The sequence below is a fragment of the Mustela putorius genome, unplaced genomic scaffold (assembly GCF_011764305.1).
Source record: "Mustela putorius furo isolate JIRA1106 unplaced genomic scaffold, ASM1176430v1.1 tig00000421_pilon_pilon_pilon, whole genome shotgun sequence".
NCBI lineage: Eukaryota > Metazoa > Chordata > Mammalia > Carnivora > Mustelidae > Mustela > Mustela putorius.
In genome coordinates, this window is record NW_025421375.1 from 1,426,237 (window position 1) to 1,439,805 (window position 13,569).

The 13,569-nt window shown below is 38.3% G+C and overlaps 1 protein-coding gene across 7 annotated transcripts in view; it reads right to left on the bottom strand.

The window, feature by feature from the left end:
- Positions 1 to 9,629: 9,629 nt before the first annotated feature.
- MPDZ (multiple PDZ domain crumbs cell polarity complex component) overlaps positions 9,630 to 13,569 on the bottom strand; it is a 152,356-nt gene continuing 148,416 nt past the window's right edge. For all 7 annotated transcript variants that reach the window (XM_045079640.1, XM_045079639.1, XM_045079641.1 and 4 more), the window contains 2 exons: positions 12,947 to 13,070; positions 9,630 to 11,062 (listed from right to left, as the gene is read on the bottom strand). In XM_045079640.1, coding sequence (XP_044935575.1) covers positions 10,916 to 11,062; positions 12,947 to 13,070 — 271 coding nt within the window. In that variant the 3' untranslated portion in view covers positions 9,630 to 10,915. The remainder of the gene's footprint in view (positions 11,063 to 12,946; positions 13,071 to 13,569) is intronic.

Below are 13,569 nucleotides of genomic sequence, written 5' to 3' on the forward strand. Positions count from 1 at the left end.
GGTGGAGCCGCTCGTGGGGCTCCCCAGTCAGGGCAGAGTCTGCTTGAGATTCTCTCCCTCTCCCCTGCTTGCATGTGTGCTCTTTAAAATAAATAAATCTTGAAGGAAAGAGGAAGGAAGGGAGGGAGGAGGAAAGGAAGGAATGAAGGATGGATGGATGGATGGATGGATGGATGGAAGCAAGCAAGCCAAAGAGATTAGAAAGTTGATAAATAAGCTATGGGTAGAAAAGGCTTAGTTACCAGGAATGTCATGTTTAGTGATGGAATACTAAAGGAAAATAAAACTCCATGAAACTAACTCACTCAACTTGCATGGGTTTTGTTTGATTTATATTTGTCAAGAAGGGTTTGCAAGTGTCTCTTCTAGATGAAATGTTAGTGAAATTCTGGAAATTTCTATGGCCTTTAGCCTTTGTAGTCCCCTCTACTGTTAACAATCAGAGTGTCCCTTGCCTCTGAGCCCAGCCTTAGGCAACGAGCTCTCAGTCCACGCATCTAAACCGGGGTCTTTAATGTTGTAAGGCTTGCCATCACTGCTCTCTTCCACTTTTATTGATCCAAACTGAAGACCACACCCTTTCATTTCCAGAAACTTAGTTCCTACTTATTTCTCTGAGAGAGGCAAGGAATCGTTCTTCCTACAGTCTTGAACTAGAGTAATGATAACAATGTCCGTATTGCAAGGGTCCTTTTCTAGCAGGATATGAAGAATGCATGAATATCCTTCACTTAAGGGAGAGTTGTCTGATGTGTAGAGACGGGAGAGCTGCAAAAGATCTCACAGAGGACGTCTTTACAGCCACTGAGCCTCCGCCAATCATCTGTTTCTAGAAAACGTTCACTGTCTAGAGACTTCATGAAGAAGACAGGTGAAAAAAGAAATTTCCTGGACCAAAGACTACTCTTGTTGTCAACTCTTACCTTATTCATCAAATATACAATCCTCTCTAGCCCTGTGTGTTCAGGTTTTGTTAGTACGTTTGTTTGATTATACTTCTAGCCAAATCTACACTAGAAAACTATTGGGGGGACTGGGACACTTACTTAGCAATTTAATCCAGAAAACGAATTTCTTCTGAAATATCTAGATTTTGGCTTTATTTCATTTCTCCTCTCATGCCATCTGTCATGATGCTTCTCACGACTTTGGGTGGCTCACAAGATAAAGGAGGGAGGAAATAACTTTTTTCTTGTGTGATAGCAAGTGCCATTGGAATTGACTATTCTGATTATCATGAATATTACCTAAGGTAAATGTCAAGGAGATTAAGAAGGCCCAAGTACTAATTTTTATGAAGATGTATTATTTGTCCAGCACATGGGGCACCCATTTTGATATGTTGTTTAAAATGGGTTTGATTAAATAAGATACACATAGTACTTTTTAAAAAAAATTTTATTTATTTGTCAGAGAGAGAGAGAGAGAGAAGACACAAAGAGGCAGAGTGACAGGCGGAGGCAGAGAGAAGCAGGCTCCCTGAAAAGCAGGGAGCCCGATGTGAGATTTGATTCCAGGACTGTGGGATCATGACCTGAGCCCAAGGCGGCGGCTTAACCAACTGAACCACTCTTCTGTGATAAAGATCATCTTAGTGAGCTATTCCAGTTGATTAAGAAGAATTTAGATTCCTGAAAGATGTAAACCATGTTGCTAGCTAGATACCATTCCTTCCCCTGGTAGGCATCCACTGGACCTAAGTTTTGCCAATATCTACAGAAACAATCAGCAGTTACAACCTGCCCTTCATGCACTTGAGACCGTGAGCATTTTTTCTATTTCCTCAAAGAGTGAAAAATATTCATGACTTCTCACCATTCTCTTAGTCTCACTTCCCCAAAGCTAAAGAAACCCTTTTAAAAGAAGGGGAAGAGACAGAAGCTGCAAACCAACAATGTCCACCATTGACATTATTCTCGGTTTGTTTTTCTTTGATCTGTCCAAGTCTGTCCCCAAATGATTATATCATTCACTATTTATAATCACTAAACACTTATGAAGCTCTTGGTAATTTTATGCAATTATATGCAATTTGTGAGATTTTTTAAACTTTGCTTTTTGTCCTCAAATTAGAATTAGAATTGACCTGCTCTATTATCTTCCATGGACCCTGAGGAAGCCCCTATTTATCCTTTACATACAATGATAGAAATTTTATCAGAATTGTCTTGGGACTAATGATCTTCCCCTTTCCTCTGACCTTCTTCCTTCCTAAAGAAACTCTTTCTTCCTCCTCCCATCCGTCTGCTTCTCCCTCACTTCTCTCTCCATTGCTGAGAACTGCTGAGCTATTATTACTTTCAATATGGTAACAGGGTCCATAATGTAGACAAAATAAAGGAACAAAGTACAATACTTTCCTGTAAAATGTGAATGTCTGAGACACAGTGAGGATTTTTTTAAAAAGTGGTGGAAATATCGTACTTGGGAATGGGTTTGTTCTTCAGTGAATCAATGGTGAATATTTTTTAAAAAGTCATGTACTGCAGGGGCGCCTAGGTGGCTCATTCAGTAAAGCATCCGACTCTTTGTTTGGGTTTGGGTCATGATCTCATGGGTTGTGGGATGGGATAGAACCCACATCCAGTTCCTCACTCAGTGGGAAGTCTGACTGGAATGTTCTCTCCTTCTCCCCCTACCCCCATGCTCACTTGCTCCCATACACATTCTCTGTCTCCAAAAATAAATAAATCTTCTAAAAAATTATGTACTGTAAAATAAAAAATATATGCCACCTCATACACTGAAAAAGGGATATATGTGATTTATTAATAAAGCACTTTATCAGTAGGAATGTTTCATTTTTAGGACTATATAATAGGAAAATGACAGCATAGACAGCATTGGTCAATTTGATAACTTTTTAATCAAAACACCTATAATTGTATGGTTTAAGGTAATGTATAACAATGGTGTATGTTTTAAAACTTTAAAGACTTCCATATTCATTACATATTTTTGACTTTCAAAAACTTGGATGGAAGATATTATTCCTATGAAGAAATACATGAAGAGAAACTAAGTATTGGCTAGTAAAAAATTTATGGATCCAATCCCACTTTTTCCTCTTTTGAATTTTGGAACATTTTTTACAATCCCATTCAAATTCTTTAGTAACTAAATCTCCATTCTCTCTGGTATCCAGAATCCCCATATGGAAAGTTGTTACTTTTATTTCTTTTTTTCATGTAGAAGGTGAAAAATAGAGATGCTCTTCAGGAGGAAAATTGTGGTAAATATGTCACCAAAAAAGAAAAAATAATGTACAGTCATAGAGGAAAACTCACAAAAGCCTTGCACACTCTAGTACTTGATATCACAACTTCACATGGGCATGTCTATCTGCCACTGATCACTTCTGCACAGGTGGTTGTAAACACTGTATTCTTTGGGATCTCAATGCTGAAACATATTTAAGGGCAACTCTTGGCCCCTCACAGTGTCACTTGGGAGAAGTTCTGCTTAAAAGCAAATCCCCTTTTGTTGACTCCTTAGAAATGAAAATATTAAAAATTTAAAAAGAACTTAATCATTTGTAGTACATGCAATTCCCACCTTACATTTCCACAACTGATTTAGTATCAGTCACTTGAGAAATAAGGTCTAATACGGAAGAAAGGACATCCTAACCTCACCGACATGGCAGACATCTGACCTCACCGACTTCTTTGTAGAAGACTGTTCAGTCTATCAAATTAACTTGTTTAAGATGTTGCTTATTTGAGGGAGAGAGAGAGAACACAAGTGGGGGAGGGAGAGGGATATGCAGACTCTGTGCTGAGCCCCACACTGGGGCTCGATCTCATGGCCCTGAGATCAAGACCTGAGCCCAAATCAAGAGTCTGACGCTCAGCCGTTGGAGCCACAAAGCCCCATATTCCTCCATATTAACTTCTGCTTTGTTCCCTCCCTTCTGAAAAGGAACTGCATGTAAAAAGGAGGATGAATGTAAAATGTATCTGTCCTGACTAATTTAACACAAAGGACTGAGGAAGACGATTGTGTGAGTGATGGCTAGTGTATAATTTTCCATTTACTTGTAAAACTAGATACTTGTCTTATTATGCAAGTGATGTGGCTAGATTGATAGAACTTCCCACTGGGTTTAAGTCATTCCTGCCCCAAATACATCTTTAAATATGAAAGGGCGACACATCTACCTCTCTGATCAGTGAGTCTGCCGTGCTCAGTTCTCCTGAATTGTTTTTGCTTTTGCTTCCCATTCTAGCAGAAATTATGAGGCACTGACTAGAATGAGCAAGTAAGGGGCACTTCCTGAGAGTATTTTTAAGTCAGAATATAAATGAATACTAGTGACAGCGCACTTCAGATGACCCCAAGATCCCACCACGGATACCATCATTGTCCTTAGGTTTACAGACTCTACCATTTATCAGGTGCCACCGTGTGCAGACACTTCATCCCATTTGATACTAAAGGAACTGTGAAGAAGATGTTATTATACCCATTTTACAGACAAGGAGGCAGAGGCTCAGAGAGGTCAGCTGCCTGCCTGCTGGCAGTCCCGCTAGGGTATGGATCCAGGACTTGGGAGTCAGAGGTCCAAACTCTACACTCCATTTCAGAGAAATCTAGAGTTCCTTCAGCATAAGACATTTATCGGCTCTGACTTACATCCATGCAAGGCAGAGTGGGTGCTGGCACGTTGAGGACTTCATTACATAAATACCCGTAATGTACAGACCGGAAAAACCTTAGAATCAACTACCAAATCGAAGGAGTAAGATCCAGGGACTTAGAAGTTAAGGTAGATGGGATGTAAATAATCCTGCTTGTTATCTAAATGGCAATAAAATACAAATATACATTTTAAATGTACAGTTCATTTACTAACTCTGAGATTAAAAGATAAAGAGATTATATGCTCCTTAGACTAAAAAACCCACTTCTTTTCTCCCCCCCCCACACTTTTTCTTACAAGTGGGCCAGCATCCTTTATCACACAGTGAACGCCTAGCTCCAGATCTCCTATTTTGGTGGGAACTATGTCTAAGAAAGAATAGTTTGTCATTTTATTTTTTAAAATGTGGGTAAGAGAAATATAAGAGAAGTAATAGAGAAATATAAGAGAAATAATAGAAGTAATATAAGAGAAGTAATAGTAATCTCATGAAGGCAGTTACAAAAATTCTGAAGCTGCAACTAGAAGGTGCTGGTTGTCTGTTTAACTGCACAGGTATCCAATGGCCACAACCTGAAGTACATGAGAACTCACATTCCTTAAATTAAGAAAACTCACGGTAAATTCTACAAAGTTCAGTGACATCACTGAAATGCCTGTAGCAAAACAAACTGTCTCTATAATTCACTATACTGACATACTTCCCAGAGTAGCTGCTTCTTAAAACACTGAACATGTTTCTAAATATCTGAGTGATAACTGGCCGATCTAGTTTGTACCTATAGTGAGAAATCAAATAAACTTTTCTAGGATTCAATTAGTAAATTTAGTAAAATGTAAACTTAAATTGAAGTACAGGCTCAGGAACAATCTTTTTCTTATGGGGCTGACATCTATTTTAATATTCACAGAAAGGACAAAAGACCATGACTGTAGTAATGACTTATTTTTAAAATTGGGTAAATATTTATTTCATTTAACGTAGAGAACTGCATTTTTCCCTTACAAAAATAAGTATGTCAGGCTGTGTTTTTTACATATTGTGTTGCCTCACTCAAACTTGTCTGGAGCCAGTGAATGAACATATTTCATATTCAGTGGAGAGATTTTTATCAGTACACTTAAAGGCAGCAGGGTGCCTGATTAGCTATGCCTGCCATCTGCATAGCCCTCCAGGTGCAAGAGGCATTAGCTTTATTTAATATTACCACAACATTAATTTTACTCCATTAATTTATGTCATTTGTCCTTTATCTCAAACTCAGATTGCCAAAACAAAAGCACTGGAGGTGATGACCCAATTCCGGTTTTAGAGAAAGGCTTATAAACAAAATCTTAACCTCATTAGCAAAAATATTCTTAAGAACAGGAGTTGACTGTCTTGCTTTCACATTTTAATAAAGGAGTCTATCAACAAAACCTTCCTGACTTTGGTATCATGGAGTTTTCCCAAAGAGGGAGTATCTTCCCCGAGATCACTGTTGCAGGTGGCAATGACAAGGCACTAGAAAATACTAAATCACATAATGAAAAGGTATTTTCTTGCAGTTGCTTTAAGTAAAGAGTTACCTGCTGAGTCATTACTACCATTTTAACATTTACTTCTCCCTTTCTAGCAAAGCGAGCAGGCCTTCTGACCCTTGGTAGGTAAGAGTATCCTGATGGAATTTAATAAAGTGGGTTTTGCTTGTAGTTACTTTATACTTATGAAAAATTATATTAGTTTTCCATTTAAAGTACTGAGATACAATTGCTCTTGTAACCACATTTAAGTTAAAAATTAGTCTATATTTAAAGAAAAATATTTTGTAATCATACTGTTAATTACTAAGTATTATACAAGTTAATACAAGGATATGGAAAACATGGACTGTATGACAACTGGAATTTTGGTATAAACTGATTTACACCCACCCACTTTAGAGGAAAAAAACAATATTACACAAAAATGAGAGGTCAAACTATTAAAGAAAGCTATGGAACCTATATTACTCTCTGTCTACCAGGATAGAACAAACATGCACAACTTAAATTACCATTTCTTGATAAAGATTATCCTGTGCATGGTACCAATGCTTAATATAGAGTTACCTCCCCGGATTTTCCAAACCAAGGTAAATCCATATGTCTTACCAAATGGAATAAAGTGCCATTTGGTTAATGAAGTTCAGAGGAGTGGAACTTTGTGAAATATTTCAAGGTAGATTCAGGGAAAAAATCATTATTTCTAATACATCAGTAAGAAAAGAAAGAGAGAAAAAGTATGTTTTCCAAGGACAAGTGCAAGTGTGCTGTTTCTGAAAATATGTACCCCTGCAAAGAGGAGGAAGGCAGGGGAGGGAAGGAGAAAGGATCTCAAAGTATTCCCAAGGGACACAACCTCTGAAAAAATGCCCAGTGTTGCATGAACAGGTTGAAGCTCCTCCTAGAAACCGCCCAAAGCAGTCTTTTGATAGTAGTACTTTCAGAATCCTCATGAAACATTTTTAGGGAGGGAATTCTGAGATCACAGCCATAGATTTGTCTCCTTTTGACAGAATTCACTCTAGGATCCCACTATTGAACTTTCAGTACTTCCCCAGTAAATGAAATTCTTAGATAATACAATTTTTTCTAATTCACATCAAAATGAACCATACGGACAAACCACCCATATTCTGAAGGAAAAAAGTATCCAGATATCAAAGTCAAAAGTCACTTTTAAAACATTTGCTCTGCCTAGTTTTAATGCTCTTGATTTAGGAATTTTCTTGCCACCCACAATTTTTTTTCCATTTGAGGGGACAGAGGCCAATCCCGTCTTACAAGTAACTCTCTTTTGAAAAGGTTAAAGTTAAACCTTAATTCCTAGTAGACAAAATTGAGGAACATCTGCATAAATCAAGTGCATTCCAGAACACCTGTCACCGACATGAAACAACACACCAGGGCTGCTGGAAGCAGGTGATGATAGTTTGGACATTCCCACACCTATACCAAGAAAAAAAAAAAAAAGGTTCTTTAGCCCTGTCTCCCTGCAGGCATCCTTTCAACCTCTCTACTCATGAAGAAAGACCATAAATCAGTGTGCACCATCTTCAGATAAGCAGATAGCTGATCAGATCTAGGGCAACATGGGACCGGTCCCCTCAGAGCAAGGAATAGGGTCCTTGGCTTCACCAAACCTATCACACTCTGCTTAACACTATGCCCCCAAAAAACAAAACAAAAACTCGTCCCTTTTCTTGTCTCATCTTTCACAAATGTTCATGTTTTCATGCTTCCTGCTCCATCCTTGTTCTGATGTGTGGAGCTGACTGAAGTGACCTCACACCATGAGGACATCCGCAGCTACACACGAGTTGGTGCTGAAATGATTATTATTGTTCTCCTTAGTGTGATTGTCATCACTGTCCTCGGGGCAGGATCACAAAGAACACGAGAAATATGTAGCATTTGCCAGTGTGATTTAGTCACGTGAGGCGTTATATGGCACCTATAATGGGTGATTCCCTCTCTTGGGTTGTGCATCACAATGACTGTAAGGTTCAAGTCCTCAAACCCTTTGTGCAAACACTTTCTTCCACAGACAACTTGTATATCTACACAAAATCATCAAATACAGGAAGCATAACCCTTTGTCACATCTCTGCAATGCTGGTGAATCTATATATTCCTCTCAATCTTTTCCTTCCTTCCTCCCTCCTCTTCCTTGTGCTGACTTTGTTAATTAGAAGAATGCAGGGGGTGAGCTTTTCCTCAGCGTTTTTATATCCCTACAGTGGCATGCCCAGTTTCTTTTTCTGCATTTAGGCTGCAGCTAGCCAACTAAAACAATATTAATGCCATGAAATGAATCACAACCTATCCTTTAATCATTTGCAGGCTCAACACACATGTCCAGCTCTTCTCCTGTCCACCAGATACAAGGATGGTAGCCACGAATATAAGAACATCGGAGACACTATTACTAGTGTTCCCAGGCCTCCGTAACAATACCACCAACTGGGTGGATAACAACAGATATATTTATTCTTTCACGGATCTGGAGGCCACAAGTCCGAAATCAAGGTGTCAGTAGGGCCAGACTCCCTGGGAAGACTCTAGGGAAAAATCTTCCTGACTTATTCTAGTTTCTGTAGCCCCCAAGGTGGTCTTTGGCTTGTTTTGCCCCAGCTTTACAGGGCCTTCCTCCCCTATGTCTCTGTGACTCGATACAGCCTTAAGGATTTAGGGCTCAGCATGATCTCATCTTAACTAATTATATCTGCAAAGCCCCTATTTCCAAATGAGATCACATTCTACGGTTCCTTGTGGCTGTGCTTCTCAGACACAGTGTTTTGGGGAGGTGCTTCTCAGACAAGTACACACACTTACCTGGAACTGCTCTCCTTGGGGTTCCCCCACATATTTACTCCAACTTTCATTTGGCTGGTTAAGCCACTCAGCTCAGTCTACCATGGAGTGTCGAGGACAACACCTCCTGAATTGTTAGAATGCGTGGGCCTATCCATTCTGTGTAAGAATCACAGAAGGCTTCTATTTTAGAACCGGATGCAAGCTTTGAGATAAGATGACCTACCATTTTATAGATGAGTGAATCAGACGGAATGCACACATTCATTGGCTAGTGAGGGGCAAAACGAGCAGAACAAGTGTTCCCTAATTCCTTGCTCAGTGTTCAAATCAGACGTTTTGCATCTATTAACGTAATAACTTCATTATGACTTCTTCTTTCTGAACTAGCTTTAGCTCGACTACCTCCAAGAACAATTCACAATGTTACTGCATTAATACAGCACCTCTGGAAAACCAGATAGAGACAGGACACTTCAGTATTAGGAAAACTTCTGGATGTAAGAAACATCCAGTTTTTCATCATGGCATCCAAAGTTCTGATTGTAACTATGGACACCATGTGTTCAGTTAGGATAAAAACCAATTTTAAATTGTAAATCTTGAACAATATAATGGAGCTTTTTCCCAGTAAAAAGAACAAACAAAAAAATACGCCTGTTTCTTTATTTGTGCACCATGAAACTTGTTATTTATTCACTTCAGTTCTCCATTTACACAAAAGTGCTATAATAAAATATCTGTACACTACTTCTGTTACAAATATAGATAATATTTAAAGTGACTTTATATATTCTAATGTAGGAGTTTCACGCTCTAAAATGGGAATGAACACATGATAATTCCTCACCAGTTGTCTCAATAAACAGCTCCATCTGTTTCCCTTAGTCTTAAACTATTGTATTATAAGATGTTAATATAAGGCAATGAAATGAAGTTATGTTAATCCCCTTAATTTTTCTATCAATTTACTAATGGCACACAACCAAAATAATTACTAACACGTTGCTTTTTTCTCTGTCATTAAGATTAATAGTAACTAAAGACCAATTGCACAGCGTGCATTTTTAGTTTTGCATCAGTTTAAACCAGCATTAAGGATTCTGAGAGACTTCCATGTTCCTCCATGGCTAGCACGGCTGCTTTCTAGAGAAACTATAGTCAGTAGTGGGTGGCATCACCATCTTAGTTACAGAAACATGGAAATATTTTATAACAGGTCAAAAATAAAAATGAACGTCGAGATTTGCATAAGCTGTGTTCTTTATCAACTTAGGACACTGTTACATATAATCGCTATTTACTCAATCTTAGGAACCCACTTTAGGAATTAAATACATATGTGTATATTAAAGGTAGGAGATGCAGTTTTATAATAGTCAAATACTGTAAATACTGAGAGTATTTTTTAGGATTTCTAATAGAGATAACTGTTTTCTAGTTAGAAATTGGGAGAGGAGTTACTGATAAAATGAAGTATTTTTTAAATAAAATTTGAGATTTTCTTCTTTATTTTATATTTTTATTCTCACCCTAATTTACTAAAGCCATTTCTCTTACATTCAGTTTGGAATTATTTTCTTCTTTCTCTATAAACACATGTTCTCTATGAACACATGTTCAGCACATCGTAATTTCTGCACACGTGACGGCTGAATGTCAGACATCTTTACAAAGGACAGGGCTTACCTACACACACAGTCCTTCCCTTTGAGTTTATGTTCACAAAATCCAAGGAGAAAGGAAAAATGATGCTAGGTTGCAAGAAAATCATTTCCACATGAGAAAAACAAACTTAAGTGGTACTTCACCCCCCTCCTAGAGTTCTGAAGAGCTTGAAGTAGATGGCACATGGAAAGTCATCCACGAGATCAGTTCCGTTCCCTTCACAGTGTGGGACAGAGCAGGGGGTCAAGTTAGCCCCACTCTGCAGTAAATTCAGGAGAGAACCATTAAAGTGACAGTTCCCTTCGTCCGCTTAAGGATGGCCACAGCTTCTTCGTGGGTCACCCCTTCCAGACTCTGCCCATTGACAGCAATGATCTGATCACCCCTTTTGAGACGCCCGTCTTCAGAGGCTGCTCCCTGCAATTAGAAAGTAGGCTTGTTTGCTTCTCAAAAAATGCTGCCTCGCAGCTACACAACAGAAGAAGATCAAAACAAGAATGCAAATTGCTCTACATGTACACACACATGCCCTCGGTGCTCCCGGGGTGCTCCATTGCTCATCTGCAATGATGAGCAGACACAAAGGAGGTCTTGCTCCTATAATGGTTTTACCACCAAGATTCCAAGTGCAGAGAGAATCCAGCAGTCAACAGATTAGTTGGATGGTTTTTTGGCCATTCGGCACAGCAGTTGGTGGGAACTCAAATTAATAAAGAATATTTGGGAATTTGCCTAAGGAGAATGATTTCATAGGATCCAGAGTTGTTTTTTTTTTTTTATCCTGTAAAGAAGTCTACAGAAGACAACAAAGGACTGGACAGGAACAAAAGCAGGTTTACAGGACATGGGCATGAGGCCATGGAACCCGAAGGTATGCAGAAACATGAAGGCCACACACACGTTGACAAGGGCAGGGTAGAACGCGAGTCCTAAAAAGTCTAACTATAATTCTTTTTGCAGCTTGAAGAGGCTGCTCGAGCTGCTTGTTCTTTACTTTCCCAGGGTGTGTGGAGTCTTCATATTTCTTATGGGCCTTAAAATGATTCAGATTAAACACAGACATTGCTGTGTGAAAAAGAATCCCATCTTAAGGCATGCTTATAGTAGGCAATTATGCAATTAAATATAAGATTAAAAATATGGAAAAGTTAATGAGGAATCCATAATGATGAAATTCTTAAAATATGTTCTAACTAGCATGCCTTAAATAAATTGTTCCAAGGCTGAGGAAACGGACTGCATGACTCTTCTATTCACTGACAAATGCTGTTTGTATTTTTGGACATACCAATGGCTTTTAAAAAAATCTCATAAATTAAGCCTATAACTAGGTTGCTGTAGATACAGCACTTTAAGTTGGTTAAAAATAATAATTCTTTTTCAAAATAATGGAATAAAACCTCCACAGGTAGGCACTTTAAAAGGATGACGCGCTAATCTGAAGCCCCGGGTCAAACTGTTTAATAGGTCGGCAGTAAGGTTTGTTTGCTCCTTTGCACTGTAAAATCATGAGGTTCCAGATTTTCCCCTGCAGGAAATTGTGTCCAATTTTGGAGCTCCTGAAAAGTGTCTTAAGAACATATTAACAATAATTATATGGGTTTGAATTATTTTAACAGCTTCCCCAATGTTGCAATAAATTTATTCTTATTCTAAACATGCTTAAAATAGCTTACTATATCATTACAACTAAATACAATTTTTTAAAAAACTGAATTCCCTAATTGCAAATAGCAGATTTACTGCAGGTGACAGAGCTCCTGGATACTCTGCAGTTTTTTCAGTTGTGATTTTTCTATTTTATTCAATAAAATTAAATGCAGATAAATGCTCTATTAGTTATTTAACCTATGTACCTATTTTACATACTTTTCTGTGTCTGTTCTATATTGCCAAACCAAAAAAAAAAAAAAAAAACCACAAAGGAAAAGAAATGCCAGCCCTCTATAGCATACATATTTAAAATATCCCATTTTCAAAAGACATTTAGTCAAAAGCAACCTGTTTTCAAAGGATAAAAAAATCAGGCATTACTGTCAAACTAAAGTTCATTAATATTTTTATTGCATATTGTCAAGTGTTCCCATGGAATTTCAATTTGAGCCTATTTTCCTTTAAACATAACTAAACCTCAAATTGAACAAAAATATTTAATGACTTGTTCCTGAAGGGAGTTCCAAAAGAAAATGATCAACTGTTAACCATTTGGCGTTACCTCAGGCCATAAACTAATAAGCCAGCTGCTGACCACTATTAATGAATGTTTGGGGGGACGGGGGTGGTTAAAATGTACAAGCTTACCTTCGCAAACACTGTTTTAACATAAATGGGTAAGTCTCCATGAGGGCTTCCATATCCTCCTACTATGCTGAAGCCTAAGCCATCTGGTCCTCGATCTAGTGTAATAGATTTACACTGAGGAGGTCTACAGTAAAGGGAAGAAAGAAAAAAGAGGGTTTCAATTTTAAATTCATACCTGTAAGTTACGGATTATCTGACATCCACGTAGAACCAATACAAATCTCAGTGCTACTGACAGTGAGTATATCACGGGTATTTTGGGGGTGCCTGCCCTGTCCATGCATGCTGTGATCAGTATTTTAAATTTACATAATCCAACAAAATCCTATTTAACACCCTACATCTACTACTCATTTACAGTTCCCCTAAATTAACATGCTCACGACACATTCTCACTGCAGGCGTGCACATTCTTTCCTCAGGTTCCTTAAAGGAAGAAGGTTACAGCACAGAGCTCTAACGGTGGAATAAGTCAGAAACATCAGGACTCCCAAGCTCAGAGAGAAACAGCCATTATTAGCAATGTAAAGCCTGCATCACATTATTTAAAAATTCTCAAATGTTCCTCTCTTCCCTTCTCTTTATGGTTCAACTCTTTTGTACGCACATGCTGGGGAACTGTG